This window comes from Hylaeus volcanicus, chromosome 7, assembly GCF_026283585.1.
Source record: "Hylaeus volcanicus isolate JK05 chromosome 7, UHH_iyHylVolc1.0_haploid, whole genome shotgun sequence".
NCBI lineage: Eukaryota > Metazoa > Arthropoda > Insecta > Hymenoptera > Colletidae > Hylaeus > Hylaeus volcanicus.
In genome coordinates this window covers 7,016,315-7,043,306 of record NC_071982.1, presented here as the reverse complement: position 1 = coordinate 7,043,306, position 26,992 = coordinate 7,016,315, and the positions used below count along the sequence as shown (strand labels likewise).

Genomic DNA, 26,992 nt, shown 5'->3' with positions numbered 1-26,992 from the left:
CCCCCCCCTCGAACCTCTTTCTCTGTCGCCCTCTGTCCTTTTCCACGTTCGACTCGAGCCAAATGTAAACACAGAACAGAAACCTTTGGGTCCCGATTTTCTCTCACTTATCTCGTCTTTATCGTACTCGGACTACTCGTTATTCGAATAGCAGGTATCAAACAGCATTCGTATTTAAATAGTATCGAAATAGCGAGGCACCGGATTAATCGTTACTCGACTATTTAGCCCCCGAGTACGAAGTGCTGAACAACGCGGTGTTCGACGCACTTGTCCACCATTCCTTTTATTTCTCGCTTCTATGAATCGATTCCCCACGCGGAGACATTTGAAATTCGAAGCTATCCGAGAATAAAGCACACGATCGTCCAAAGAAATTCGAAATACCGCGTACGAGTGACAGCCGCGACGCGCTCGCTCGCTTCTTTAATATAATGTACCGCGGTTTTACATCTCGATTCTAAGTATACACCTAACGTTCGTGAATAATTGAGCCGAGCGTCAGAATTTCAGAGTGCATGAATCAAATTAGTCAGCGCCTCCTCTTCGCCTCTCTCTCCTCCTCGTCCTCCTCCTCTCCCCTTCCGTCCTCCGGCCGTTAAAAGATCCCGCCAAATCACGGTAAATGGTATTTCTAAATTCGCCTGCCAATTATTAAGCTTCGTCGCGATTCGATAGTAAACCGAATTCAATTTTTAACGCGAGCGTTTCATGGATTCTTGAAGTCCGACCCACATTCCCTCGGTAATTAATTATTCGGCAGCCTGCTGACGGTTGGACCATTCCAACGTCTGTGCTCGCACGGAGTCGATGTTCGAGCAGTGACACGCACTCGTAACGATGATTACGAATAGTAACGCAAGGGTCGCTGGGATTCGAACCCGAGGTCCCTCGGTTTCGTAGCCGATGCTTTTCCTTACCGGACGATCCCGCGCTCTATTCGATTCTATTCTCTAACTGCGTTAACTGTATCGATAGTATTCCGTGTCTATTGATCCTCCGGATACCGTAACGTCAGGTGTAGACATTAAGTTCTGTGCCTTTTGCGTTTGCACAATTATATAGCTCTAGTTTGGATTGAAATATTTCCTTCGTTATGTTAGAGTAGCATCGATAGTAACGAAACACGTATATTCAACGGTTGATTTTACAAATGTACGTCGTCTCTTGGAGTGTATAACCGAGGGAAAAGTTAAAGTGATATGCGGCTCTCTCTCTCTCTCTCTCTCTCTCTCTCTCTCTCTCTCTCTCTCTCCCTCTCTCTCTCTGTCACACACACACACACACGCACACATTTTTCACGGTGATCACACAATCACGATCGCAGTCATGATTGCGTTCATGTTAATTGTTATCGTTAGTGTCTCGCTGTCTCCCCTTAGCGGATATTCAAGAAACTACAAATGATTCAAATTTAAATTGCATTAAAATTATATAAACATTGCTTTTGGACCATATTATAATACATATATGATCTAAGAACAACATAATTAACAATTAAAAAGAAAAGCGAAAAGAATATTCCGTACGAGTCCGAAGCGATCACGAAGAATCACGAATCACTGTGAAAAATCATCGTGACCGAGAATGAACGTGATCGAATCACGAATGATTCAAAAGTAGCAGTTCACGCCATCTCTGGTATCCATCAGCGAGAGTCAACCGCGCGTAACCGGTACCGGATGTCGCCTCGCAGGAAAGCTCGGTATCGGAAAACCTACGAGGCTCACGTTCTCCTTTTTAACCGTCGTTTTTTTCTTTCCCCCTCGTTAGCTAGGGCTGGCTTTGAGCCCCGCGACGGGTCACGATTGACGTAAATCTGAACGCGACGCCAATGATTCCTTCCGCCTACTCTCACGTGCCACGTACACGTGTCGTTGCGGCTAGTGTAGGGTCCGCCGCCATGTTGCGCATCGACCTTATCGAAACTATTCGATACTCGGCTACTTAACCGTCGAAACATCAAGTCTTGGATACTTGCTATCGTTTCATCGTGTTAGTACTTTAGTAATAAATAATCGCTTGCTATCGAAGTAGATTCGAATTTCAACATCGAATACGCGTACTTCGAACGGTGGACGGTTGGTAACCCTGTGTCAGTATCTACGCGATCCAGGTTATGTTTGACTGCAGGTTTTTGGTGGATCTACCTTTCACGCAGTATTTTTCTATTCGACATGTACATTTTCCTCGTTTCCAACAAATAACATTAGACGAAAGGTGTTCCGCGATCGAAATTCTTTGGGAAACGTTAGATTTTTATTTGGTATCCCTTGGCGGTCGAAAGTCGCCAAAGAAAAATTCGATGAGAATATCGACGGTAATTTGCTTGTCCCGTGGAAAATACACGAATCTTTCTGTGTCTGGTCTCCCGTCCATCTCCCTTCTCAGAGTCTCGTCCGTGCGCCCTTCGGCACGTGCCGGCGACACGTGCCTGTTCGCGTCGAAACACATTTCTCGAACATAACGCTTTCTCTCGTGTCGCGTGCATCAAACGAAACCGTTTCCTTTCAATCTTTTGCAGCCCACCTTCGTCGCCTACCTTACTTACGCTCACGCTTATTCTTACCCCAGCTCCACACTGCGCGAACACGAAACAAGAACATACCCTAAAAACATTCGCAAGGGTGTTCTTACTGTCGCTAACATGCCGGCGAACATCTACAATGTTCGTACTCCTGTGAAACTGATGTTATTTCGTGGATTCGGGCGATCCGTATCTCCTCCATGGTTGGAAATGCTCGAAAGCATACGATCATACGGTTTACGACCAACCGCCGGTAGTTACTCCAAAGGGATAATATGCGTGACCGTAGTTAATATTAGTTCCTTAATATTCATCCAAGTTTTTATGCTTTTTTTGTTGTATCTTGATGAAAACATATGCAATACATTGGCGAGATTTTTCTGATAAAAATGGTATCAAACACGACGCAATTCAAACAATTTTGAGTTTCGCTTATGATAAGTAATAGATTTTGTTACAGCCTATATACAGGGTGTCCCAAAAGTCGGGGAGGAGCCGGAAATGGGGGGTAGCTGAGACGATTCTGAACAACAATTTCCTTTGCAAAAATGTCGGATGGGGCTTCGTTAAGGAGCTATTAAGAGAAAACCCCGACCAATCAGAGCGCGCGTAGACCGTTCGAGCGGCCACGGTAGCGAAGGCTATGCGCTAGGCGGCCGCGTCAATGTCCTTCGATGCACGCCGAGTCACTTGTTCGCGTACAAGCGCGGCCGCTTAGCACATAGCCTTCGCTACCGCGGCAGCTCCAACGGTATCCGCGCGCTCTGATTGGTCAGTGTTTTCCGTTAATATCTCCTCAACGAAGCGTCGGACAACATTTTCGCTAAGGAAAAAGTTGTTTCAAATCACCTCCCGAACCACCCCTTTCAAGGACCTCCAACATTTTTGGGACACCCTGTATATATTACACATACTATTCTTCAAGAAATGTTCGTTTACTTTTTTTTTCAGACAGCGTGCTGGTCTATTAATATTTTTTAAGATACCATTTTACGTCCCTTTGATAACGAAAATTGATAAAGTAGGCAATTTAACGTAATAAAATATCGAATAAATATTTTTCACGTAAACGTAGAAATGTATCGACATTTTTGGAAATAATTTCCGTTTTTTCGCAAGATGTACACGGTTCGATTATGTAACGTTTCTGGTAACTAGACTGTGGATCTTTGTGCAGTTATAAGAAATTTATGCAAGAACCTAGAAAATGCAAACGATATGTAAAAATATAAAAAGGATCGAAAGTAAAGTTCACGTTGTGATATTTGCAGAATAAAATAGATTCCTATTTAGGTGAAATTTTTGTAGGCACGTTCGTGAAGATTTTATTTTGCATAAACAGTCTGCAGAAAAGATATTCGGTCTATAGAGGGTTGTTACTGGACTACGTGCTAACAAGAATCGAACCTAAACAGGAATTTATTTTATTCTACAAATATTATAACGTGAACTTTACTTTCAATCTTTTTTATATTCTTGCATATTGTTTGCAATTTATAGCCTCTTTCGCATTCGACTTTCTGGTAAGTGCATAAAGATCCGCGGTTTTATTACAAAATGTTTAAATAATGAAATGTGCGGGTTGCAGCAATTACTCCAATTGCATCGTATAATACGATTAAAAATTAGCGAAAACCAGCGAGGAAATGAATATTACAATAATGAATATTATAATAGTCTCGTTCGACGTAGGACTACAAAGGGTTAAATTCTCCTAAATTTTCACTTTTTTTTTTTTCTATTAAACCCCTACGGGATTATGAGCAATATGCACACAGCTGTGCATATGATCAGTACATATATAGATTTACATTATAATACATGAAATACAATGCAATAGGACAAAACAATTTCGAAAAAGAGTACAAAACATGAACGAAGAATAATAATAATATCGACAATAACAGGCTTATCATTAAGGATATACACAATTGCATGCACACAGCATGCTGGCCTATTAATATTTTTTAAGATACCATTTTACGTCCCTTGTCAGCTTCACGTCTTAAAAAAGTTAGCTATGCGAACCTGATTCCCGACTTTTCAAAAATTCATTTGGTTATGGAAAATACTAGCATTTCGTTTGTACTTGATTGAACCATCAATAGTTTCGTTTGTACCTTCGTCAATTAATAAATAAAAAAATAAATCACCCAGCGTCCGACATTGAGATTTTTGTAATCTGTTTTTTTCACTTCGTTTATACTTCGCTAGTTTAAATTTTACAGCCGATTGTCGTACGCGTAAGAAATGGGTAAATTAATTTTCAAAATTTTTTTAATCTGTTCTTCCTCTGTGCCTGTAACTTTAATTTTGAAAACAATGCGGTCTCCACGTTACCACTTCAAAATGAGTTCTTCAGAAATAACGCAGAATTGATGAGCGACGAACTCTCCCCTTACGCGTATAAACAATTGCTTGTAAATCATAAACTATCGAGGTACAAACGAAGCGAAAAGCGATACAAACGGGTACAAATGATTATAAAGAATAGGGAAAAAACAGATTTCAAAAGTCTCGATGTCGGGTGCTGGTCATTTTTTTTATTCTTTTTTATTTATTAATTGATGAAGGTACAAACGAAACTATTGACGGTACAATCAAGTACAAACGAAATGCTATTACTTTCCATAAAAAAAAAATGAATTTTTGAAAAGTCGGGTATCAGGTTCACATAGCTGCAAAAGTTACCTAGTTTTTTCATAGACCCTAATTATCTCCTGGCAAGAATTTTACGATCTGTTTCCTATTTTCGAACAGACTTTCTAATCGGTTACTGGCTCACAAAATCAAGTATTAATATTATAAAAATATTGCATGTTGTAAACGAAACTTAAAGTTGTCTGAATTGCGTCGTGTTTGGTGCCATTTTTATCAGGAAAATCTCGCCGATATATTGCATATACTTTCATCAAGATACAACAAAAAATATACAAACTTGGACGAGTAATAAGAAAATACTGTTAACTTCGGTCACGCATATTACCCCTTTGGAGTATGTACCTACCTGCGGCTGGTCATAAAGACCAGCCCCACGGTTGGAAAGAATAGCAATGCCCAAACTCCGAGGGTTTGAAAAGGGAACAAGAACGAGGAAAAAGGCGATGTTTTTCCCGAACGCGTTCGCCGGATCCACCACCTCGTGGATCGCTGCATTTGGTTCGCGAACACAGTTTTCGCCTAACCCAGCTACTTTTACGACTTTACGCCTATTAGGAGGGTCATTTGTTAGCGAACTCTGCTATTTCCCGTCCACACTACGGCGAAAACCGGTGAATAACAGGGTTAGCTACCATGTTCACGAACGATGTACGCGAACCAGCGTTCGCCGCAGTGTGGACCCGGAGTTAGAATCTCCGGGTCCACACCGGTCTAATCATTGGTCATCATTGGTCTAAATGTGCTCTCTTACAAATCTCTTGTAAATTTATTTCAAAGAGGTGCATAATTAATGACGCAACAAAGATCATGGCCTAATTTGGTCCAAGGATCTCTGCTTGTGTCAACTTCTTGCTTTCCCATCAAATAATATTCCTTCCCTATTACCATGGTTTCAATTTCTTGCTCTGCCATCAAATAATATTTCTTTTTTATTACCATGGTTTCTAGTTGCTCGTTACTGAGCACATCTGAATTTTTGTTCGTTTACTTTCGTTGTAAACCTCGAACAGCAAGAAGCTTGAGACACTAAAAAGTCGATGCTTTATGCGTCAGAGTTGATTCAATATGTCTGTGAAGGGTGGGTCTTCGAAGATGCCAATAGCACACTGTTATTACAGCGAATCGTTAATGCTGAATGCAATCGCAGGTTCGAGCAATTCGAAGAGCACAATCCTGGGGAAAGTACGTCGGTGTGTATAGTATCGGCTCTGTCTGACAACGCAACTCTGGTCGATCCTTACGGATGCGACACGGAGATCGCACCTTCCGTCTATCTGCACACCGTGTACATCGGCCTGGCGTGCATTCCTGGGTCCATCATACTGCCGATTTTCGTGCATAAACTTGGCGCAAAATTCTTCTTAAGTAAGTACATCGCGTATCATTATGTATCCTTACGTATCCTTATGTACCCTTAATGTTTTGCATTTTTAACGACATTTTTATCCGGGTTTATTTCCGTGTCGCTGACAAATCTGCAACGACATTCGTGTTTACCTTAAAAATCCCGTTTTACGGTACAAATATTTGCTCTCGTTTTCAAAATAACCGTTGTTTTTTTGCAGTACTGTCTCTGTTGGTTTCCGGCGCGGTGACGGTCGGCTTTTATTACGTCGTGAACGCCACACAGAACTTGATACTATCCTGCGTGTTCGAGGCGTTGACGTCCCTCGGTATCTCGTTGGTATATTGCGTAATCGTCGACATGTTCCCGACGAATCTCAGGTGAGCAGATCTTCTTTGATTTATTTATCGAGGAAACATCCACACGATGCAGTCGTCCGCGCGATTTATGATTGTTGAACGATGCAGTTAATTATCGCGACAGACGAGGACGGGAACGACGATAATGTTAATCGGCGCGTCTCGTAATATCGTAGTCTGTCGCACTGTTCGACGTAAATCACGTTTGGACGTTAGATAGTCGATAAAAATATTACCATATCGATTGTATAGACTGCACGGTCCAAATTCGATTTATCTTTGTTAATTATGGAGAGAACTGATCCTTCGACTAGCGTGGAAAAATAATAAAGCGATGTGGTTGGTTTTATTCCTGAATTGTATTCCAGAGTGATGGCTGCGGCACTATCTCTAACAATGGGTCGATTAGGCGCTCTCGTTGGCAATTTGGTGTTCGGTTACCTCATCGACTTGGCCTGCGAAGTTCCTATAATATTATTCGCGGCATTTTTATTCCGTAAGTACTCTCAACCTGCTTCCATCCAGGAAACGTGAATATTTTCTAACCGTTTCTAACTTTCGTCTATTTTTCAGTGTGTGGAATCATGTCGTTCCTGTTACCGAAGACGGGTAAAGAAACCCTCGAATAATCGAGGATCATGTCGACACACACACACACACGCGCGCGCGCGCGCGCGCACACACACACACACACCTCCCCCTGACGCGAAACAACCAAAGAGAATGTTATCGAAAGTACGTCGAATAACGATCGTTTCCATTAACACGGGAGAAACTTGTACCTAATTGAACACTGATACCAAATCACAAAATCGGTCGAAGGAAACATTTTAAAGTTTCGAATTGACGTCGAATTTAGTCGCAATCGTGCCTGACGCATGCTTTAGAAAGACTTCCGTCACTTCTAACGGCTTGTTTAAATTCGTGTAAATATGTAAGATTTATTCGCGGACGTGACTCGTAAACGGCACTATTCGTTCTCGTTTCTTTCCTTTTGTATCATTTAAAGAAGCTCGATATTACGAATGACGAGTCAAGTGAAATGTACCTTCGTTCGACGTGCACGCGTCTGAGCGTGCCGTCCGATAGAACGATACTTTACCTATACGAACTTAGTATTAAGAGATGTTGGTTACCGTGTGTAATCCCTTCGTTAGCTTGTAAAGGCCTGTATTCCTGAACATATTCGAATAAACATAATTCACAGTTACACGGCTGCTACGTCCGCATCCCTCGATCCCCATTGGTCGCCATCTTGGTACGATCCTCCAATTTGGCGGGAATCGTCAGCCCTCTGGTGCAGTGATGGCGGATTTGGCTCCCAGTTGCGCATGCGCACTGGTTTTAGCGCCAATGACGTATCTAACGCGACCATAAAACTGGCGCCCTTAGTCGCCCCGCAGAAATATAGAATTAGGTTAAACTTTACTTTGGCGAACCTAAAATTCAAACTCCGAGTTGACTTCAGCGACAGTTACGGAAAAAGTAGGAAACTCCTGGACAAGGACAGAGAGGGCGATACAACAATTGCAGGAGATACGAGGACAGGGCGATTAAGCTAGCATGATTCTTTTTTCCAAGATATTGAAGCAAAGAAGCAATATTTTCTAATAATTCTGGCTTTAATATATTCGTTACACTTTGGCGGATGCGACTCCAAGGCCTGATTTTGCAATTTCGGCCTTAAAACTTTATAAACAATAAAATGAAGACAGCAAAACGTACTTTTAGTCTGCTCGTAACTTCTGAACTAGTGGATTCCTCGCATTTCCGGATTTTTCTCGACAAAATCTACAGGATTATGTAAAAGAAACTTAAAAATTGTAGATCCGCCAAAGTAAAGCGCAGCCTAGAGTTATAAATGAAAATTGAAAGTACTTCTTAGCGTGCAATAATATTAATTGCGCGGATAAATTATGACTTAAGGATAAAGGTTGAAATAATTTTGCAGACAAAACACATTTTTTATATTATAATTAAAAAAAAAACGGTTTTCCTGATTTTTACGCCAACCGTTATGGGATCATAGTATCATACGTTGTTTCCTATAGCTACAGCACTGCGCGCTCAGTATTTTACGACGCGCATGCGTGACTGGGAGCCAAATCTGACATCACTGCTCCGGTGGCGAATCCGTGAAACATCTTTATAAAGCACGAAAGTTTGAAATAGATATATTATAACTCAAAAAAAAAATACTCAAATGCTTTAATATTCGAATACTTTATGAACTTGTTTGCTTTTCATGTTTCGAACGTTTTGACTCACTATGCGTCAGATCAATGATCTTCGCTTCTGGCCAAAGCGTCAATTTATTTACACGAATTCTCCGCTAGTCAAACGGACTATAATTCAGTTTGTCCAGAGTATTATAAGAAAAAAAAAAAATAAAGAAAACAATAGTACCAACATTGCGACGAGAAAATACCCTAGAGCGCTGACTACACAAAGTTCGTCGATTACAGAGATTGCTGTTGTTCTGTTACGTGTAAGTGCGACGATGAATCGCTAAAGGTAGTCAGGATTTGTGATATCGGTAGGAATAAATACGGGAAGCATGTGTTGCAAGTGATCGAAGGCGTCGTTTTGCTTAATGATATGATCATCGCCTCGAAATCCAGCAAAAGTTTGTCGTGGTGCTGTTTTAACAGCTGATCAACGGACAATCGGACAAAACCTTTCGTTCTAGTCAATCGAATATCCGCGGAGGAACGATGGCCGGGTTCGTATTGAGAGTTAAGACGAAATCAGGTCAAAAGGTCGTGAACGGATTAATCCCTCAGGACAAGGTGTCCGAATTGAAGTCGAAGCTTGCGGAGATAACGGAAATACCAGTGGACGCGCTTCACATTCTCAGTGGTTTTCCACCGAAGGCGATTAATCTTAACAAAGAGAAGGCCACGATCGAGGAGAGTGGCATCGTCTCGGGCGATACTTTGATCGTAGAGGAGAAGCCGCCTCAATATAACGGGGAACAAAAATCGGAAGATATAGGACGGTCTCATATCGTAAACGAAGAGAATTTCGTCGATACGCCTGGTGTATTGATGAAGAAAGTCGTGCCTGCTGATAACTCTTGCTTGTTTACGAGTGTCGGCTATGTGCTCAATGGTATCTACACTATTATATAAACTATTCACGCCTGTACCTTATCTATATACTATCTATATCTATCTATATATCTATACTTCTATCCAGTTTATCGAAACATTTCTAGTTTTTAAATTTTCGACTATACCACACCTTTTAATTGGTAATTACTTGCCATGTAGACGACCGCGTCCATTTCAATGGCCTTGAAGTATGTTGGAGGAAGAAGGTCATTGACAACATGCGGTAATTATTTGGACCAACATACTTCCAGGCTGTTGAAACGGAAGAGGTCGTCGACATGGTACGTAATTACCTTTTAATCTTGTAGTACACTTTCAGGTAAGGTTGATCCCAGTTGCGCAAGTTTTATGAGGGAGATTATAGCCAATGCTGTAGCAGCCGATCCTGAAGAATATTGTGAAGCTGTTCTGGGTCGACCTAACCCTGAATATTGTAAATGGATTTTGAAGTCTGATTCCTGGGGAGGAGCTATAGAATTATCCATATTATCCAAATTTTATGGACTAGAGATAGCAGTCATCGATAGTATTAATGCCATAATCAACAGATTTGGAGAAGATCAACATTATGCTCAAAGAGTTTTTTTAATATTCGATGGAATTCACTATGATCCTTTATATTTAGAACCTTTGGATGTAAGTATTAGAATCAAGACTAGCTCTCTTTAATTGCAACAAAATATGAGTGAACGAACGGAATAATAAAAGGAAGAAAATTTGTATTTGTTTGCAGGGTGGTAGTATTCAAACAATCTTTTCTACAGATGATGAGAGGATATTACTAGAAGCTGCAGAACTTGCAAGAGAAGCAAGGTCTAGTCGTCAATTCACAGATGTTCAAAAATTCACGTTAATGTGCAATGATTGTAAGGTTAAATTAAATGGGCAAATAGCTGCTCAAAAACATGCTAAAGAAACCGGGCATATGAATTTCGGAGAAGTAGCCGCGTAGCAAAATAAATCTACCCTCTGCCAATTATCGATTACTTTCAATCGGTCTGCTGTTTGAGAATCCTACTAAATTCAAGTCTCAAGCAGAATTTTCTATGTTAAATGAGGCTTGTAAACGAACTAGCTATACAATATGGATACATTATTGTTGAGAGAAGTTATACATGGTGCACTATGAGGATTGTTTAGACATTTAATATACACAGGTTTTTAATTTTGACTAAAGATCCCATTTCCGACATTCTTGTATGCACAATTTAACACGTTCTATGTCATTGCCTCAAAAATTATTGTTATTAGATATAATGTTACTTTAAATTTGCGAAATGTGTTTGTAAAGATTAAACAAATATACTAGAAGTAACACCGTACTACTAATTACCTCTTTAGCAAGATTAAGAATCTGTGATATTCGATTACATTTGCCTAAACGGAATTCATAGCCTTTATTGGCAGTGAATGTGTTCCATGCCATATAGAAATAAATTTTTAAATTTATCGTAAAGTGAAATGCATATTTTCGCTTTTAACAGCAAATAAATTTAGCACTGTTAATAGCAAATTTTATATCGATAAACTACTGTTCCCCAAAAAAAAAAAAAGAAGAATAACTATTAACATCACAAGTAACATCACACTTTTATCAATAAAATGTTACTCAATGAAAATTACAAAGGGTTATCTTAAAAGTTTGATCTCTATGCTATAATAGTTTAATTTATGGTCCAAATATGTACATGATAGTAATTAAACCATAAAAGTGTATAATTAAATAAAAATTAACTACTAAACCTATATTATATACGTAATATTAGAGCATAGTAATTATTTTGTTACTGCGATTTTTACTTGATTCAACCAGCACTATGAAAATATACGAGTTCCGATAAAACGACAAATTTGATTTTTGTAATAAAGTATAATATTTATTAGAAATGTATCGATCTAATACGATCCTTTTCTCCACAAGAATACACAGAGTACAACAACGTTATGAAATTGCCTCTAATTAATTCGTTATGAAATTATTAAAACTGGATGAAAGAAATTAGCTTGTTACTCAGGAACTACTAGTAACAGTATCTCACATATTCATATTTACAAAATAGTAGAGTGCATTTTGTAAGTTTCATCCTTTCGATAAAGTGAAATAAATAAGTTATTTACATTACCTTCTTTTTCTCGCAGTTCCTTGATGTACTATTTCACTGTTTCAAGTTCAATCACATTGTTCACATTCATAGTTTATTAATTTGTAACTGTAATTACGTTTTATTCAACGAAAAGAAAAACTATGCAAGCAAAACGTGACTTGCAACAGGATACAAACGATAAGACACTGAATTTATACAAATTACTTCTTATGTATAACGATTACTGTTCTGCAGAAAGAAAGAACATATATAAAAATATCAAATTCGCCTCCATATTCCATCGAATGCAATCGTTGAAAAATTAACGATGAAACGAACGAAGTTCGCGGTTCTAAATTCAGGCGCGCTTAGGACACGAAAAATGGCGGGATTTCGCATCTATAAGAATAGATACTCAACGATACAAGCATAGATGGCACCACGCACCCAGCACCAGGTGGCACAGCCAGGGCCGACGTTAGAGGAGGGCGCCAGATTTTTTCGGGTATACGAATATACCGATATACAGGGTGTCCTAAAAATGTTGGAGGTCCTTGAAAGGGGTGGTTCGGGAGGTGATTTGAAACAACTTTTTCCTTAGCGAAAATGTTGTCCGAGGCTTCGTTGAGGAGATATTAACGGAAAACACTGACCAATCAGAGCGCGAATATACCGATGGAGCGGCCGCGGTAGCGTATGAGCGCGGCCGCCTATCGCGTAGCTTACACTCAACCAGCATACTCGCGCTCTGATTGGTCGGGGTTTTCGCTTAATATCTCCTTAACGAAACCTCGGACAACATTTTCGCTAAGGAAAAAGTTGTTTCAAATCACCTCCCGAACCACCCCTTTCAAGGTGATACAATATTTTTAGGACACCCTGTATATACCCCTGAAGGGGCGCCAATATTGCTAAAACCGGCCCTGGGCACAGCGATACTAAACGTCGCACATAAGTTTTCAATGGTTTTCATTTTCAGTAGTCTGCGTTTTGCAGTCATCTGCGCTAGTCTGGCAATCGTGAGGAAGGGTTGGTGGAACATCATTTGTTCTTACGTGAACGGAATACGAAAAGCAGGGAAACGGGAATGTGACTTTTTTCACACAGAAATAAAAGGCGTAGCTTCGTGCAATTACTTGGGGCGAGCGGAAGCTTCGTTAATGAAGTGAACACGGATATAATTCGTGAGAATCTTGGCATGGTGTGTCCCGTGAAAAGATTACCGATATAAGAAAATGTCGCTGCTGCCGAAAACGGTACATTTAGCTGAAAAGAATTTACTGACAAATAGGTGAAAATGGAAGATGAAGCGGACCTCAGAGAACAACTGTTTCACAACACCGTACGGGAGAACATCGTGAGTAAATGCTTCGACTATAACCGTCCATTTGTTTATTTTAGACGTCACGTATTAACGAGGATTCTTGAAATTTCGTTGCTGCGATCACCCCGTTCTCTTTAATGTTTCTAGTTCGAGTATTCAATTATTAAACGGAACGAGACTGTCCCTGACTTTTATTAAACACCGACAAAAATCAGTTCGAAGTTTCTAACCTTCAAGTTATCGACCTAACTTGAACCTAGGTCCCTCTTTGTCTCCCTCTATCTATTTTACCATTGTATATCGCCTGTACAATAATTTTACTTACAAATGAATCCTTGATATATTAAGAACTAAACCTAGATTAACGGACACGTATGTTCAAGCACTGGACACGTATAGTTTTATCTTCTCGCGAATTTTATAAAATGAATAAAATGAAAATTAAGGTTAAACTTTGCTTCTGGGCACTAAAAATTATCGATTTTTGTTTTTTGTACCATTCAGTAGATTTTGATGCCTAAAACTTACATTTTTGTGATCTAGCTATCAAAATCTACTGAATTGTATAAAAAAAAAAGTCAATAATTTTTAGTGCCCAGAAGTAAAGTTCAGCCAAAATTAATTTTAAAATGCTCAACCTAACGGATTTAATTAGCTAGTACACATTTTCGAAAACAGAGAGCTTATGATGTAGACTCGTTTGTGCAATACACAACGATAAGGCACTCGTTTTCTCTTTTGTGTCAACACGAAGAATCTACGTAGATACATACGTGTCCGCAAAAAGAATAATAAATTCTATAGGTATAAACACCGACACGTACGATCGCTGATATGGAACTTCTATTTAAAGAAACGAGGGGGTATACAAATTTCAGATATTCCTTATCTGTATTGTGGTTTTTTGATATGCGCGAGAATAGTAAGAAATCGTCATTACAGTGATATTAAAGCTTTGTTCCATTCTCTCGCTGCTAATATTACTCGAGTTTGTCCTAAATATTATCGATGGTATTTCTCGTTAATTATACAAGCGTACAGTTACTCGTCGTACTGAGTACGACGCTGAGTACAATAATAGAACGCTAAAACGTTTTTATCCGGAGTGTTTGCTTCGGTAATTTTTACGCGAAAAGAGGTTCGAGTTGCAAAGCTGCCAAACGAAAAACGTCACGATAATGTAGTGTTACGACGGCGTGGGTTGTAAGCGAAGCACCGCAGGGGCGTTTTAGGTATACCTGTTGGTAAACACGAATCTGTTTAACCGATTGGCTTGAATCCTTACGATATTTTACGCGTGGATTTGTAGTCTCGATGCGATTGTAGATGATTTCCACCAATCTACAGGGTGTCCTAAAAATGTTGTAACACCTTGAAAGGGGTGATTCGGGAGGTGATTTGAAACAACTTTTTCCTTAGCGAAAATATTGTCCGAGTCTTTGTTAAGGAGATATTAACGGAAAACACTGACCAATCAGAACGCGAGTATGCCGGTTGAGCGTAGGCTACGCGCTAGGTGGCCGCTCTCGTACGCTACCGCGGCCGCTCCATCGGCATACTCGCGCTCTGATTGGTCAGTGTTTTCCGTTAATATCTCCACAATGAAGCCTCGGACAACATTTTCGCTAAGGAAAAAGTTGTTTCAAATCACCTCCCGAACCTACCCTTTCAAGGTGTTACAACATTTTTGGGACACCCTGTATTGATTGTAGATAGTGGCTCTGCGTATATAGAGCGTAGTACGTTCCAAGCGTACGCGAGGCAATCGAAATTATATATTGTAGTTATCTGCCTCGCTGATTGAATTAAAGATTAAGATTACGTGTCTTTCGTCGCGATGCAGTTGTAAATACGTAGAAACGACGGGTTTCATCGACATATACATAAACGGTGACGATGTTTCGAACCGTTCTTTAACCTTGACTCGTTACACTTTGTTTAACGGACTTTAATTGGATAATCGCTGGTATTCGATAGGCGGAAGAATCTCGGACGGAGGACGGTCTTCGCAATATGGTTTCCCAATACTTTCACGCGAAGTCGTTGACCAGATATTACTTCGGATCTCCGACCGGTTTTTCCTTCTACCTTCTTTCTCTGCAAAAAGCGGTTTCCAACCGAGCATGATGCGTCTACGACCGCTGCGACTCAAGTCTTGGTCGCATCAATTTCCACGGAATGTTTCTCGAAACCCCTTTGGGGTCCAGATTTTCTAATTTTAAGATGGCGGGACTATTAATAGGGTTCAGACTGGGACCACAAAGGGCTAATGCAGACATATCTCGACTATATTAACAGTTTTCACCTGTTGACTTAAAATTACAAGTTTGTCAAGGACAGAAATTCATTTCTTTATCATAATTAAATTTGAGAGGAAAAGAGAGGTGCGTCTCTCTCTCTCTCTCTCTCTCTCTCTCTCTCTCTCGGCAATACGGCGTGCGTTTGTCTATTTTTATTTTTGTACACCGAGTAGAACAAGGATAGTTTATAAGAAGTAGTTTAAGATTTTAATTGTAAAGAGGATGTAACGGAAGGGTCTCTGCAGACTTCGAAGTGAGGCAGAAATAAAATAAATATTATAATTAAATTTGAAGTCGCTTCAACGTGTCAAGAAAAAATAATTGAGCGCATCATTGAAAGCGCATCCGTGAACAAACATGCGCGATAAACACACACGTCTTAATCGTTCGTTCTGGGTCACGTGTGGAATACCTTTTAAGCTTGACAAGTCAACAGCGATGTTCTTGATCTAGAAAAGCTAAAAATATACTTGCTCGGGTCAAAGACACGCGAGTTCCACCGTGAAACATAGAAAATTCGTTTGTTTTAATTAAGGGGCGTGACGCGCTTTACGTAAATAAAATCTTGCCCGGATTACGTTGTAACATCTATAAAGTCACGAACACTCGATTAATGTACATTAGCTACGCCCTGTGAAATACATGCACGGTTATTCGAACTAAATTTAAGACCGCGGTCGAAACAGAGAATATACAGGGTGTCCCAAAAATGTTGGAGGTCCTTGAAAGGGGTGGTTCGGGAGGTGATTTGAAACAACTTTTTCCTTTGCAAAAATGTCGGATGGGGCTTCGTTAAGTAGATATTAATAAAAAAAAAAACCGACCAATCAGAGCGCGCGGATACCGTTGGAGCGGCCGCGGTAGCGAAGGCTACGCGCTGAGCGACGGCGTCAATATCCTTCGATGCACGTCGAGTCACTTGTTCGCGTACGAGAGCGGTTACCTAGCGTGTAGCCATCGCTATCGCGGCCGCTCCAACGGTATACGCGCGCTCTGATTGGTCGACGTTTTCCGTTAATATCTCCTCAACGAAGCCTCGGACAACAATTTCGCTAAGGAAAAAGTTGTTTCAAATCACTCCCTGAACCACCCTTTTCGAGGACCTCCAACATTTTTGGGACACCCTGTAGTATCCGGAAATTACATTGCCAGAATTTATTTGAATCGCATGGTTCGGGCATTCGTTAATGTCAAATTTGCTTCGCGCATATCGCGCAATTACATTCGTTCGATTTCTTCGGCGATTTCGTCGCCAAGTTTCGAATCGTAACCTTTTATCGCATCACGCTCCCGTAAAAATGCGAAAATTCTTATGTAGATAACGATTAGTATCCGAGTTGTAGACTGAAATATTTCACGATTTATGAAAAGAAAATAATATATACTTAATGTATAATGGAATACGCAGGAGTAACTTAGTACCAGTTCACGAATGCTTTATCTCTGCAAATACATAAACAGTTCGAGTGCTCGATTACCTCTAACTGAAGTTCTCTTGTTCTCAGCTCTTGATACATCGATAGCTGTACAGCTTTTTTAATTAATTTTTACACAGTATTTCGATGGATCCGTACTCCGAAAATTGAATTACTAAAAATACGAATTTAGACGCCATTCGTGTAACGCTCCTTGTGTTGATGAAAACTTCGACGTTACTCGTAAATGAATGACGTGGCAATCGTGTCAAATAAACTGTGCCAACCGAGCCGTTACTGATTACGGAACGAAATAGGCTTAAAAATACTCTCGTCCGAATGATAACTCGAATGAATGATGTTTACTAATAGATATTTTTGTTTACCATTGATTATCGAGCGCATACGTGTAAAAACTTAAAAACTCGCTCCCATAACCTGCTCCCATCATGAACATTGTTCGTGTATCGTCTAAAAGGGAACGCTACATAGTTACACACGTGACGCAGTTAGGGGAATTGGGGGAGATGGAAAATTAATGCAAGCATGCTTGATACGTGAGAGCGATACTCGGATGTTTGCTATAGTCGAGAGTTAGAGTTAATAAACATGTACAAATTCGTTTCTGTAGTATCGTATCACCAACTGAACGTGATCTAACTTAACCCATCGCTGATTGCGATCGTAATTCTCGGCACTTGTAAAGCTGCAACATTTTCATAATCTAGTTTACTTCGTTCGTCTTATCATGGCTTAGGAGCTATCAAATAAAAATTGTTGCAAGCTTGCTAGTTCCTCGCATTAAACACGTTCATCGTGTAGAAAGGTCGAGCTATCTTTGTCGGGAGTTTATATTATTTTATTAGATTGTCCCAAAAGATTCTTTCGTGAGTTGCATTCAATTATTTTCTGTGGCAGTGTTTATATAAATAGACAATCTAATTTCTTAGACATTGATGCCGTAACAGTAATGGAGCGAAATGAATTGTACACAATTTTGTAATGTAACATGAAACATAAAATATTGTGTATGTATTAATTATTAATAAAACGAAAGAAACTTTTGGGATAACCTAATTGAAGCAGATTTCTTCCTCTTCAGCTATTTGTTTACGATTGATTTTATTTCAGATATTTCTCCTGCTATTCTTGGTCCTTTACGTTTCGAGCTACGCGTTAATCGCGAAATTCCGTCGGAAAGATCGAGAGGATTATTTTTCCGTGGACGAGGATGAAGCAACGGTGTACAGAATCAGTCTTTGGTTATGTACCGTCGCTCTGGCGGTTTCCGTTGGGGCGACACTGCTGCTTCCAGTCTCCATCGCGAGCAACGAGGTCCTCATTTTATATCCAAACAGCTATTACGTGAAATGGCTCAATAGCTCGCTCATTCAAGGTACCGGGAATCTTTAAACTCGTGCTTCTCGATTTTATACTCGATTTAATACTCTTCGATTTTATTCAGGTCTATGGAATCATGTATTCCTCTTCTCAAATTTATCTCTCTTCGTGTTTCTACCGTTTGCCTACCTGTTTACGGAATCGGAAGGATTTGTTGGATATAGAAAGGTAAGATTAGTAAATTCGTATAAACAAAATTTACAGGAAGCGTCTTCCTTTTTTGACGATTTTTTTACTAATCGATGAAGATGATTAATTGCAGGGTGTAATGGCTAGAGTTTACGAAACTGTGACAGTACTTTGTTTACTTGGAGCGCTTGTATTAGGAATGACATATGTTTTATCAGCGCTCATAGATTACCAAAAGTCCAGTCTTCACACATTGCTCAGTAAGTATTCTAAATATTTATATTTTCTTTGTCTCTTGAAGCGTTTCGTTGTTGTCTTCTTGGGATTTTTTATCTTAAATATCTGTTCACTATTATAAAGACGTCTTGTATTACAGATTTATGGACTTACTATTTGCCTTTCCTTTACTCGTGCGTTTCTTTTGTTGGAGTTGTTATGTTACTGCGTAAGTATTATTCTTTAGAAGAGTGATCGGTGTATCCATTATTCTTTAATCGTGAGAAACAAATTTATGCTACTTGCAGTATGTACACCGATGGGATTTGTGCGGTTATTTGGAGTGGTCGGTTCGTTTCTCGTGAAACCACAGTTCCTAAAAAATTTAGATGAAGAGTTTTTTGCATATAAGTTGGAGGAAGATTGTATTCGAAGAAGGTTTGTTACTTCGAATTATTATTTTAAATATATACGATGAATTCTCCTCTGATAACGCTTGATACATCTGTCGTATATTTAGGCTGGAACATGCAAAGGCAACTGGAAAATCATATGTTTCGCCAGTGCCCATGTCCATACCAGCATGTGGTTCGATGCTCGAAGACGATGAACTCCTAAATGCGAATCCAAGCTTGATGTGCCTAAGGAACGGTGCCTTGCAACGTGGATTGGCTCAACGATTAGAAGACATCCAAAAACGGAGGAAGATCTTGGATCAGCAAAGACGAACCTGGTGGGTTCGACGTACTTTGCTGTATCCCTTGGCGATGCTAGCATTACTTATGCTTTCCACTGCCACTGCCTTGCTAGCAGTTCAAAACACAGTGGAACTACTTATCGGGATAAAAGCACTCCCTTTGAGTACCAGGGTTCGTATCGATTCGGTATTACACGTCGTACGAGGGAAGAAAATTTTTGTAAATAATTAATCGTCGATGTAATCTTCTAGCAATTTACTCTGGGCATCAGTTCGTTATCGAAGCTTGGCCCCATTGGAGCAACCATCGAGGTGGCGGTCATTTTATATCTAGCAGCGACGAGCGCGATAGGCCTGTACACACTTCCGGGTGTTAGACGTGTTCAACCACGGTTTCATTCCACGCCTCTTACGCATCTTATAGCAAATTGTGCCCTCCTTCTTGTACTGAGCTCGGCATTGCCACTGTTATCACGGATATTAGGTAAATCTATAACCCATTGATGACACGAGTTGACAAAATAGTTGACGAGTTTACTTGTAACATTCTTCTATCGTTCTTTCCAGGTATGACAAACTTTGACTTGCTTGGTGATTTTGGACGCATCGAGTGGCTTGGAAACTTCAAACTAGTATTGTTCTATAATTTAATATTTGCAACGGCAGCGATTGGTTGTCTAGTGACAAAGTTTACAGCAACAGTCCGCAAAGAAATCTACGCTAGGTTGAGAAGCAGTTTGATAGGAATTTTTAGAAGCGAAGGTAAGAAAAGCTCCGTAGGGGTGTTTTCTACGAAAGATGATTAGACTGACTTACGCTATAAACAGAAAAAGAATATTTATAATTTAGCATTAAAAGTGAGTAAAGACAGATAATTGTATTTGCATGATATATTAATAATTGAAATGCAAATGTGCGAAGCTATGATATGTATGTTCGTGAAATTTGGAAGTTCTATTTAATACTATAACAATGGGATGAGTTAAACATTCTAAAAAAGTTTAATTGGACTTTGAGTGATGTTTGATGAGAGGGCCAGTCATGAATATCCCATACGACACTTATGTTGTCACACATTTATGCGTGTGCGTGTGTGTTAATTAATTATTTACCGAAAGTATGCATACCAATCTTACGTGAGTTAATTCAACTCGCTGCATTGACAACGCAGTATTGTGATAAAGACACGAAAGCAAGTGCTCAGCGGATATGTGAATTATCGTTGTAGCAGATAATACATATGCAAAGGTACGTAAATACCTTCGCGTGTATCTTTGCGTTTATGTATGTACACATACATATATTATCTTATATGTACTTTCTTACTACTGACATGGAGAATCTCGCAATCACCATTTTAGAATATAAAAATCGAAAAAAGGTCCAGAAACTCGCATCGGTGTAGAAAACATTTCGAAAAAATTCTCCAACCATTTTTTAATTCGCTAGTGCTCTTTTCCACATATCAATCCATCAATTTAATTAATACCGTGTGAAGAATAAAAAAGATTCTGCAGTACAGGCTTTTTATCTCTCTATGAAAGGAGTTTAAAGTCTCTCATTTTAAATCAGTGGTTTTTAAGTTCAAGATGACGCCTTTTCTATAAAAATAACAAACTTCTACGTCCGAGATTCATACGTAAAATTCGTTTTTATTAACTATGATCAAACTCTTAAGGAGAACCTTCCACTTTGAAAAAACACTGTTTCAAACATTGTATCTTTGTAATTGTAGGCAATTTGATGTGCCTAATTAATTACTAAACTCTAATAAAGTTATTAGCAAATTTACTAAAAACATACATTACATATGTAAAGAAATTCACAAATACGATGACACATACACAGTACTGTGTTTATAGTAGTCTCGTTTCAACAACGTTGTTTATATGCATTTTATCGATCATTTTTATTAAGTGGTTCGTGATCGTGACCGCAAAAGTTTATTAAAAATTTTGTATGTAAATGCACTTACAAGAAAAGTAATAATACATATTTGAAGGTGCATGTAGACTGGCATAATAACATGCAGAAAATCTTAAAATGTTATTGTTTCGACTGACTCGTTTCTCGTTAGTTCGTTACTGTAAGTTAACGCTTTAAATTAAGTGATTATTTATTTACTTTAAACACTTAGCCCGCCTTTTGACTGTGTCTAATATTTATGTTATACCATTCATAACATTTATTTAGTCAATAAAACGGATAATATTTTACAACAATATTATGTGATATATATCTCGTCAACAAGACAATACGATGTTGTTAGGATTTGCACTGGCAATGATGTATCCACCAATGAATTATTAACAAATTTAATTAGAGAGAGATCTCGGGATAGAAAATATTGCTTAACATTTGTTACAATAATGCTACCTTGTGGATCTATTTGTAATAAATCGAGGTTCTCAACTGAGAATTCTCTGTAGACACAGATGATTAAATAAATAAAAGATATTACAACTAAAATATGAATCCTTTTTGTAAAAGTAAATAAACCATAAGTTGTATTATCAGACAATTTATTAATTGCTTAAAATTATGTGTAAATTTATAAGTTGTTCATCTTTGAAGATAAAAATGTTGCTTAGCCATTGAAATGCAAATAATACAATTGTACCAGTGATGCAATTAATCACAAACCATTTTTAGTCCATAAATACTTAACATATTAGTTAGAAAGGGCATTCCAACTCCTTTGCGTATAATTCTGTACTGATATGGACAAGTTAAATCAACTATTGTGGACCCTTTTCTCAATACTTCGCGGATGGTACTTGATAGTCTTGAATCATAGAATATTCCTCCCAACTTTGGCCACAATATTTCAAATTCATTAGCATTCAAACAACTTGGTTCGTTACTTAAATTAGCACTTGTTAGTGCTAATGGTCCAACAATGTTTGAAAGACAGTTTATAAACTTGAACTTTGGAACTCTTATGCCCACGGTAGAAATTCCTGGATTCAAAAAAGGATTTAAATCAGGTGTCCGTTCCAAAACAACTGTATATGGCCCAGGTAATATCGCTGGTAATAAATTAGGTGGTAAATGATCCGTATAACCCCAGTGTTTTATATCCGCCACAGAACTAACTGAGATAGATATTGGTTTCTTTTCGTTACGTCCTTTTATCTCGTACAGCTTTTTGATAGATTCAGTATTATTTATGATACCAGCAAGGCCGTATACCGTATCCGTTGGAATCGCTACAATTTCATTTCGATTAAGTAACGTAGCTGCTATTGCTAAGCTTCTTTTCCCTTTACAGATCCAATGTTTTTCAGATGATTCTACGTATTGTAGTTGTTCCATGGCTGCATTCATGGCACACCCCATAGAACCCAAAAATTTTGTATTTATATTTCTCTTTCCATCCCATACAAAACGACCCTATATTTTTGAAACGGTAAATCTGTTATTGCCGTTAAAATATGAGGATGATGCAAGTAGTATCACTTTAGTTAACCGCGTATTTCGATGAATCATTCGAGTAATAGTTATAGATATAATTCGACGCAGTAATTTTTTAGTTTGTACAAGGCTGATCAACAGTAAATAAATGTTCGTAGAATGTCCTAAACTTAAGTCTAACCTCCTGTCGCGTAATTGTTATGGTTAGGATACCTTTAGTCTCGCCAATTGTGACCACATGGAGGATTGCAGCATTTGTAAAACGTTGTCATAGGTTCGTCAGCAGACCTTGTCTGAATTTGCATGAAATATGCCCGAGGATGAGAGCACTTTGGGCACCGTTCCTCCGTGGAATCTACGTTTTCCCAAGCTGCACTTCCACCTAACACGTCGTCCACTTCCTTCAACTTCGGATACGTACGGCTGCTAACTCTCCTCGCGATATTAAATACATAAGGGCACGTGTTGCAAGCGAAACGTAAACCTGACAAAGCTTCTTCTACATGAAGCATGTTGCCACAGGTTGGACAGAACATCAACATCGTGCTAACATTGATGCGAGGTCATTGGGATAATGAATACTTGTAAACGATCGTTAGGTTTAATTTTCATATTAACGTAAGTAACGAGCAAGAAGAATTAAAAAGATGACATAATTAGGTATTATGATCATTCGAGATACATGAATAATGCAATGAGGTTTTCTGATGTTACATGTGACACGTGACTGTACATTTCTGACGAAATTAAATGTAAATAAAGCGTGTCACGTGACTAAAATTTCATTGATAGCTTGATGTTTTCGCTAATGCTCGCTAGGGGTCACTAGGGACATATTTTCCACTAGGTTATGGTAATAGCCCGATACTAAATAATAATTAATAACTCGATACTATTAATATTAACCTTTAAATTAACGCTACTTTACATTCGTCAAAAATGATTTATATCGAATATATATTAAAACGAATAAGAAGGGTTATTGAAAATAACAAAAGCATATGTTTTCAATGTCCAACATTCTTTCAAGTAACATTAAAAAAATTCTCCCATAATAGATATACGTTGCAGGAATGATTGAGATTGACAAGACAAAATCTGATAATTCAGTCTTGCAGAAACATTTGTAGGATATAAATTCCTCTTTCTGACACTCTCTAGTAGAATTTGCGGTTCGAATCGTATTGTTTTCGTAGCAGTCTGTTTAAACGATTTCGTACGATTCCTTATAGCAGGGGCAGAATAGTGTCCATCGGTAGATGCCTCGAAAGTATCGATACTTTCGCTATCGTCAGCTTTGTAAAGTACCGAGGGAGGCGCGACAACTTGTACTTTCAATGATTCTGGGACTGGATCATTTGTACTTAATTTATTTTCTTCTGTTGTAATTTCATCAGTCTTATCGTTTATAGGCTGAACAGAATTGATTGGATTTGTATTAAGATTGTTTTCTCCATCGTTTGTAAAAGTATGTCGCATTTCAGATAATTTAACGATTTTAACCAATTGCTTATCGTTATCGTTATCTTTGACATCATCTTGATACGGTATACCGTGCTCTGTATTTTCCTCTTCTTTTTCATTATTAACAGGAACAAATTTCCATAATTTTGCCTTCTGATCTGGGAACAAATTTTCATTTCTACGACAACAATACAGTGCTCCAGGGTCTATCGGGTGTGCTTCTGTATTGAAAATGTAACCACCTGCGTCTACAACACATTGGCCCCACTGAGTCTGAATAACTTCTCCTTTCTGGCCATTGTTATGAATAAAGTTATCGAGATCAAAGAGTAGATAAAGATATTTTGTTGTCTCTGCCAAGAAAAAAGATTCCATTCTGTCTGCCTTTCTATGGTCCCTGACATCATTGATTGTTGCATATCCGCACATAGTTTTGGCGCTGTGCTGTAGACTTCTTAATATGTCCACTCCTACTTGTATTAAATAAGGATCACCTGTTGCTCTATATAAATACATAACTGATTCTATGAGCTCTGGTCTCAAGGGATACCCTTCCCTATTAGTGCCTGCTTCTGCTTGTGGAATGTTATAAAATTCTGGTGTAAATCCAAATTGTTTCCAAACACGATGATAATTATGTACTGATCTCATAGCATCTCCAATTTCGCCAAAGAGACTCAGTACCCCAGGCCAATAAGCATCCAGAGATTGGAATACTGGCAAGGTCACTTGACCTTTAGTCATGGAAACCCACAAGTGCCAATCATCTCTACGAACATATTTCTCTATGGCAGCTTTGTGTTCATGAAAAATTGTTGCTAGCAGTGGATTTTGAAACAGTAAGGCACCCTTTGCCAAATATTCAAAATAGGAATCAACACCCGCACCAATTCCAGAATCTTGAGCTGTCCAATGTCCAGTTAATACATCGACATGGTTACCAACTAATCCAATATTTGATTTATAATAATGCAATGCTTTAATAGCATTCATAGCTATTTCTTCGTACAATGGATCTCCAGTCAATCTGGACAAAGTCCCGAATTCTAACAAAAATGTACCAATGCCAGCAGTGCATGTAATGCTTGTTTCACCTTCGGGCACTCCATACTTCAAATTGACTGTACCATATGGCATTCCTGTTGGAGTATCAAAAGCTGCGATCAACCGTTTTGCCATATCTTCAGCAAGGCGCAATAGCGGGCCATTGCAGGGCCATCCTGGTTCCAGATCTATGCCTGCTTTACGAGACAGAAGATGAGCACTGAGCAATCCCCCGACTACTCGTATATTAGTCTCAAATACAGATACATTTATGTTCGCTTCAAAGTTTGCTCTGGCGCTTATGATCGCTGCTACACGTCGAAATTCTGAATAATTGCCCATTACAGCAAGGGTGTCTAATGCGTCTATAAGCGTCAAGGAGAAACTACCCCATGTGTCGAATCCATCGCAACTCAACGATCGCAGCTCGTCGTAAGGGTAAGCGTAGGTTAAGTAACTCGAATAAGCGTGATCGAACATGGATCGTACTTCTTCTCTTAAACTGATTAAATCTTTCTTTTCGTACTCACGTAACCCATTTACCAAGCATAAAAGGCCAAAAAGTAACCCTATACCGAGGACAGACATTCTGAAAATGACATATGACGTCTATCCTATTGTCTTTGGTTAATTAACGATCTTATAAATGCATGTGCAACGTAAAATGGTTCCTTTTTAAACGTAACATTACTCGAGGTATTGTTGAACTTGAAACTGATTATTATGTAGGTTATTCTCATTGTATATTATCGAGATTACTCTCACATGTGGATGCATGTGGAATTGAATGGGAATCATATGTTCGATGCGTTTGTGAAGAAATTTTATGTATGTACGTACATAGTACATACATTTACGTATGGTGACTATGATTACATAAATTGGAACGTAAAGACACAAAATTAAATCGGTTCATTCGTCGTTTAACGCTATTATAATTACTTTTTCTGTATAAATCTTTCTATTTCGATAGTAATAATAATCTATCTATATAGCAAGCCGAAATATTCAAGATAAATCACGTGATTGAGACAAAATCTTATTGGTTATACTCTAGCACCTAGAAATAACAAATTTATGTGTTTCTCCTAAAATGATAAACATCATTAAGAGATTATTAAAGAGCAACGTTAAATACATGTTTCTTTAGTATCTTTTTAAATTGTTTTAATGAAAATAAAAGAGAACACGATGTGCAAATGATGACCAATGAAAGCTGCTCTTCCATACCTATTATCTGAGGATTGGTTGTGAGGTTGTGCCACACGTTCTATAATTTTTTTTTCAACAGGAATATTAAGTTTAATGGTACGGTATTTCGTCGACGAATGGACACGATTGGACCTGATATAATATTGGAATTGAACAGCAAACTTATACCAGATTTGACTAGTAAACACTTGTAAATTGAAGACAATCAGAGGCAATCGTGCTGCTTGATTGTTCACGACTACCGCAGAGGATCGTCGAAAAATTTTCAATTCCAGAAAATGCCGTGA

General features: G+C 38.7%; 6 protein-coding genes across 6 annotated transcripts in view; 3 read left to right on the top strand and 3 right to left on the bottom strand.

The window, feature by feature from the left end:
- The window catches only part of LOC128879414 (synaptic vesicle glycoprotein 2B-like), a 20,589-nt gene extending 12,487 nt beyond the window's left edge, over positions 1 to 8,102 (top strand). The window contains exons 9-12 of the mRNA XM_054128522.1: positions 6,336 to 6,553; positions 6,754 to 6,913; positions 7,261 to 7,388; positions 7,466 to 8,102. Coding sequence (XP_053984497.1) covers positions 6,336 to 6,553; positions 6,754 to 6,913; positions 7,261 to 7,388; positions 7,466 to 7,521 — 562 coding nt within the window. The 3' untranslated portion in view covers positions 7,522 to 8,102. The remainder of the gene's footprint in view (positions 1 to 6,335; positions 6,554 to 6,753; positions 6,914 to 7,260; positions 7,389 to 7,465) is intronic.
- A 1,043-nt stretch (positions 8,103 to 9,145) lies between these two features.
- Positions 9,146 to 12,124, top strand: LOC128879153 (ubiquitin thioesterase OTU1). Its single transcript, XM_054128040.1, has 3 exons — positions 9,146 to 10,003; positions 10,325 to 10,641; positions 10,739 to 12,124. Exons 1-3 carry the CDS (start codon positions 9,607 to 9,609, stop codon positions 10,955 to 10,957), a joined length of 933 nt encoding a protein of 310 aa, XP_053984015.1. The 5' UTR covers positions 9,146 to 9,606; the 3' UTR covers positions 10,958 to 12,124.
- Positions 12,125 to 13,063: 939 nt separating this feature from the next.
- Positions 13,064 to 22,010, top strand: LOC128879294 (protein Lilipod). The gene is made up of 9 exons (XM_054128298.1): positions 13,064 to 13,446; positions 18,260 to 18,524; positions 18,594 to 18,697; positions 18,792 to 18,918; positions 19,035 to 19,103; positions 19,183 to 19,312; positions 19,395 to 19,743; positions 19,824 to 20,055; positions 20,139 to 22,010. The coding sequence occupies exons 1-9, from the start codon at positions 13,387 to 13,389 to the stop codon at positions 20,375 to 20,377; spliced, it is 1,575 nt and encodes a 524-aa protein (XP_053984273.1). The 5' UTR covers positions 13,064 to 13,386; the 3' UTR covers positions 20,378 to 22,010.
- A 192-nt stretch (positions 22,011 to 22,202) lies between these two features.
- LOC128879920 (threonylcarbamoyl-AMP synthase) lies at positions 22,203 to 22,898 on the bottom strand. The gene has a single exon (XM_054129489.1). The coding sequence runs from the start codon at positions 22,896 to 22,898 to the stop codon at positions 22,203 to 22,205; it is 696 nt and encodes a 231-aa protein (XP_053985464.1).
- Positions 22,824 to 23,740, bottom strand: LOC128879295 (DNA-directed RNA polymerase III subunit RPC10). Its single transcript, XM_054128299.1, has 2 exons — positions 23,199 to 23,740; positions 22,824 to 22,964 (listed from the first exon to the last, which is right to left on the bottom strand). Exon 1 carries the CDS (start codon positions 23,525 to 23,527, stop codon positions 23,201 to 23,203), a length of 327 nt encoding a protein of 108 aa, XP_053984274.1. The 5' UTR covers positions 23,528 to 23,740; the 3' UTR covers positions 22,824 to 22,964; positions 23,199 to 23,200.
- Positions 23,741 to 23,875: 135 nt separating this feature from the next.
- On the bottom strand, positions 23,876 to 26,860 carry LOC128879293 (ER degradation-enhancing alpha-mannosidase-like protein 2). Its single transcript, XM_054128296.1, has 2 exons — positions 26,724 to 26,860; positions 23,876 to 26,082 (listed from the first exon to the last, which is right to left on the bottom strand). Exon 2 carries the CDS (start codon positions 26,079 to 26,081, stop codon positions 24,021 to 24,023), a length of 2,061 nt encoding a protein of 686 aa, XP_053984271.1. The 5' UTR covers position 26,082; positions 26,724 to 26,860; the 3' UTR covers positions 23,876 to 24,020.
- Positions 26,861 to 26,992: the final 132 nt, after the last annotated feature.

Excerpts from the sequence above, each read along its gene's own strand:
- LOC128879293 (XM_054128296.1), bottom strand. The coding sequence starts at position 26,081 with ATGTCTGTCCTCGGTATAGGGTTACTTTTTGGCCTTTTATGCTTGGTA.
- LOC128879153 (XM_054128040.1), top strand. The coding sequence starts at position 9,607 with ATGGCCGGGTTCGTATTGAGAGTTAAGACGAAATCAGGTCAAAAGGTC. Across the intron at positions 10,004-10,324 it reads TGTCGGCTATGTGCTCAATG|GTAAGGTTGATCCCAGTTGC; the intron begins GTATCTACACTA and ends GTACACTTTCAG. Across the intron at positions 10,642-10,738 it reads TATATTTAGAACCTTTGGAT|GGTGGTAGTATTCAAACAAT; the intron begins GTAAGTATTAGA and ends ATTTGTTTGCAG.
- LOC128879295 (XM_054128299.1), bottom strand. The coding sequence starts at position 23,527 with ATGTTGATGTTCTGTCCAACCTGTGGCAACATGCTTCATGTAGAAGAA.
- LOC128879920 (XM_054129489.1), bottom strand. The coding sequence starts at position 22,898 with ATGAATGCAGCCATGGAACAACTACAATACGTAGAATCATCTGAAAAA.
- LOC128879294 (XM_054128298.1), top strand. The coding sequence starts at position 13,387 with ATGGAAGATGAAGCGGACCTCAGAGAACAACTGTTTCACAACACCGTA. Across the intron at positions 19,104-19,182 it reads TGGAGTTGTTATGTTACTGC|TATGTACACCGATGGGATTT; the intron begins GTAAGTATTATT and ends TGCTACTTGCAG. Across the intron at positions 20,056-20,138 it reads ACTGTTATCACGGATATTAG|GTATGACAAACTTTGACTTG; the intron begins GTAAATCTATAA and ends CGTTCTTTCCAG.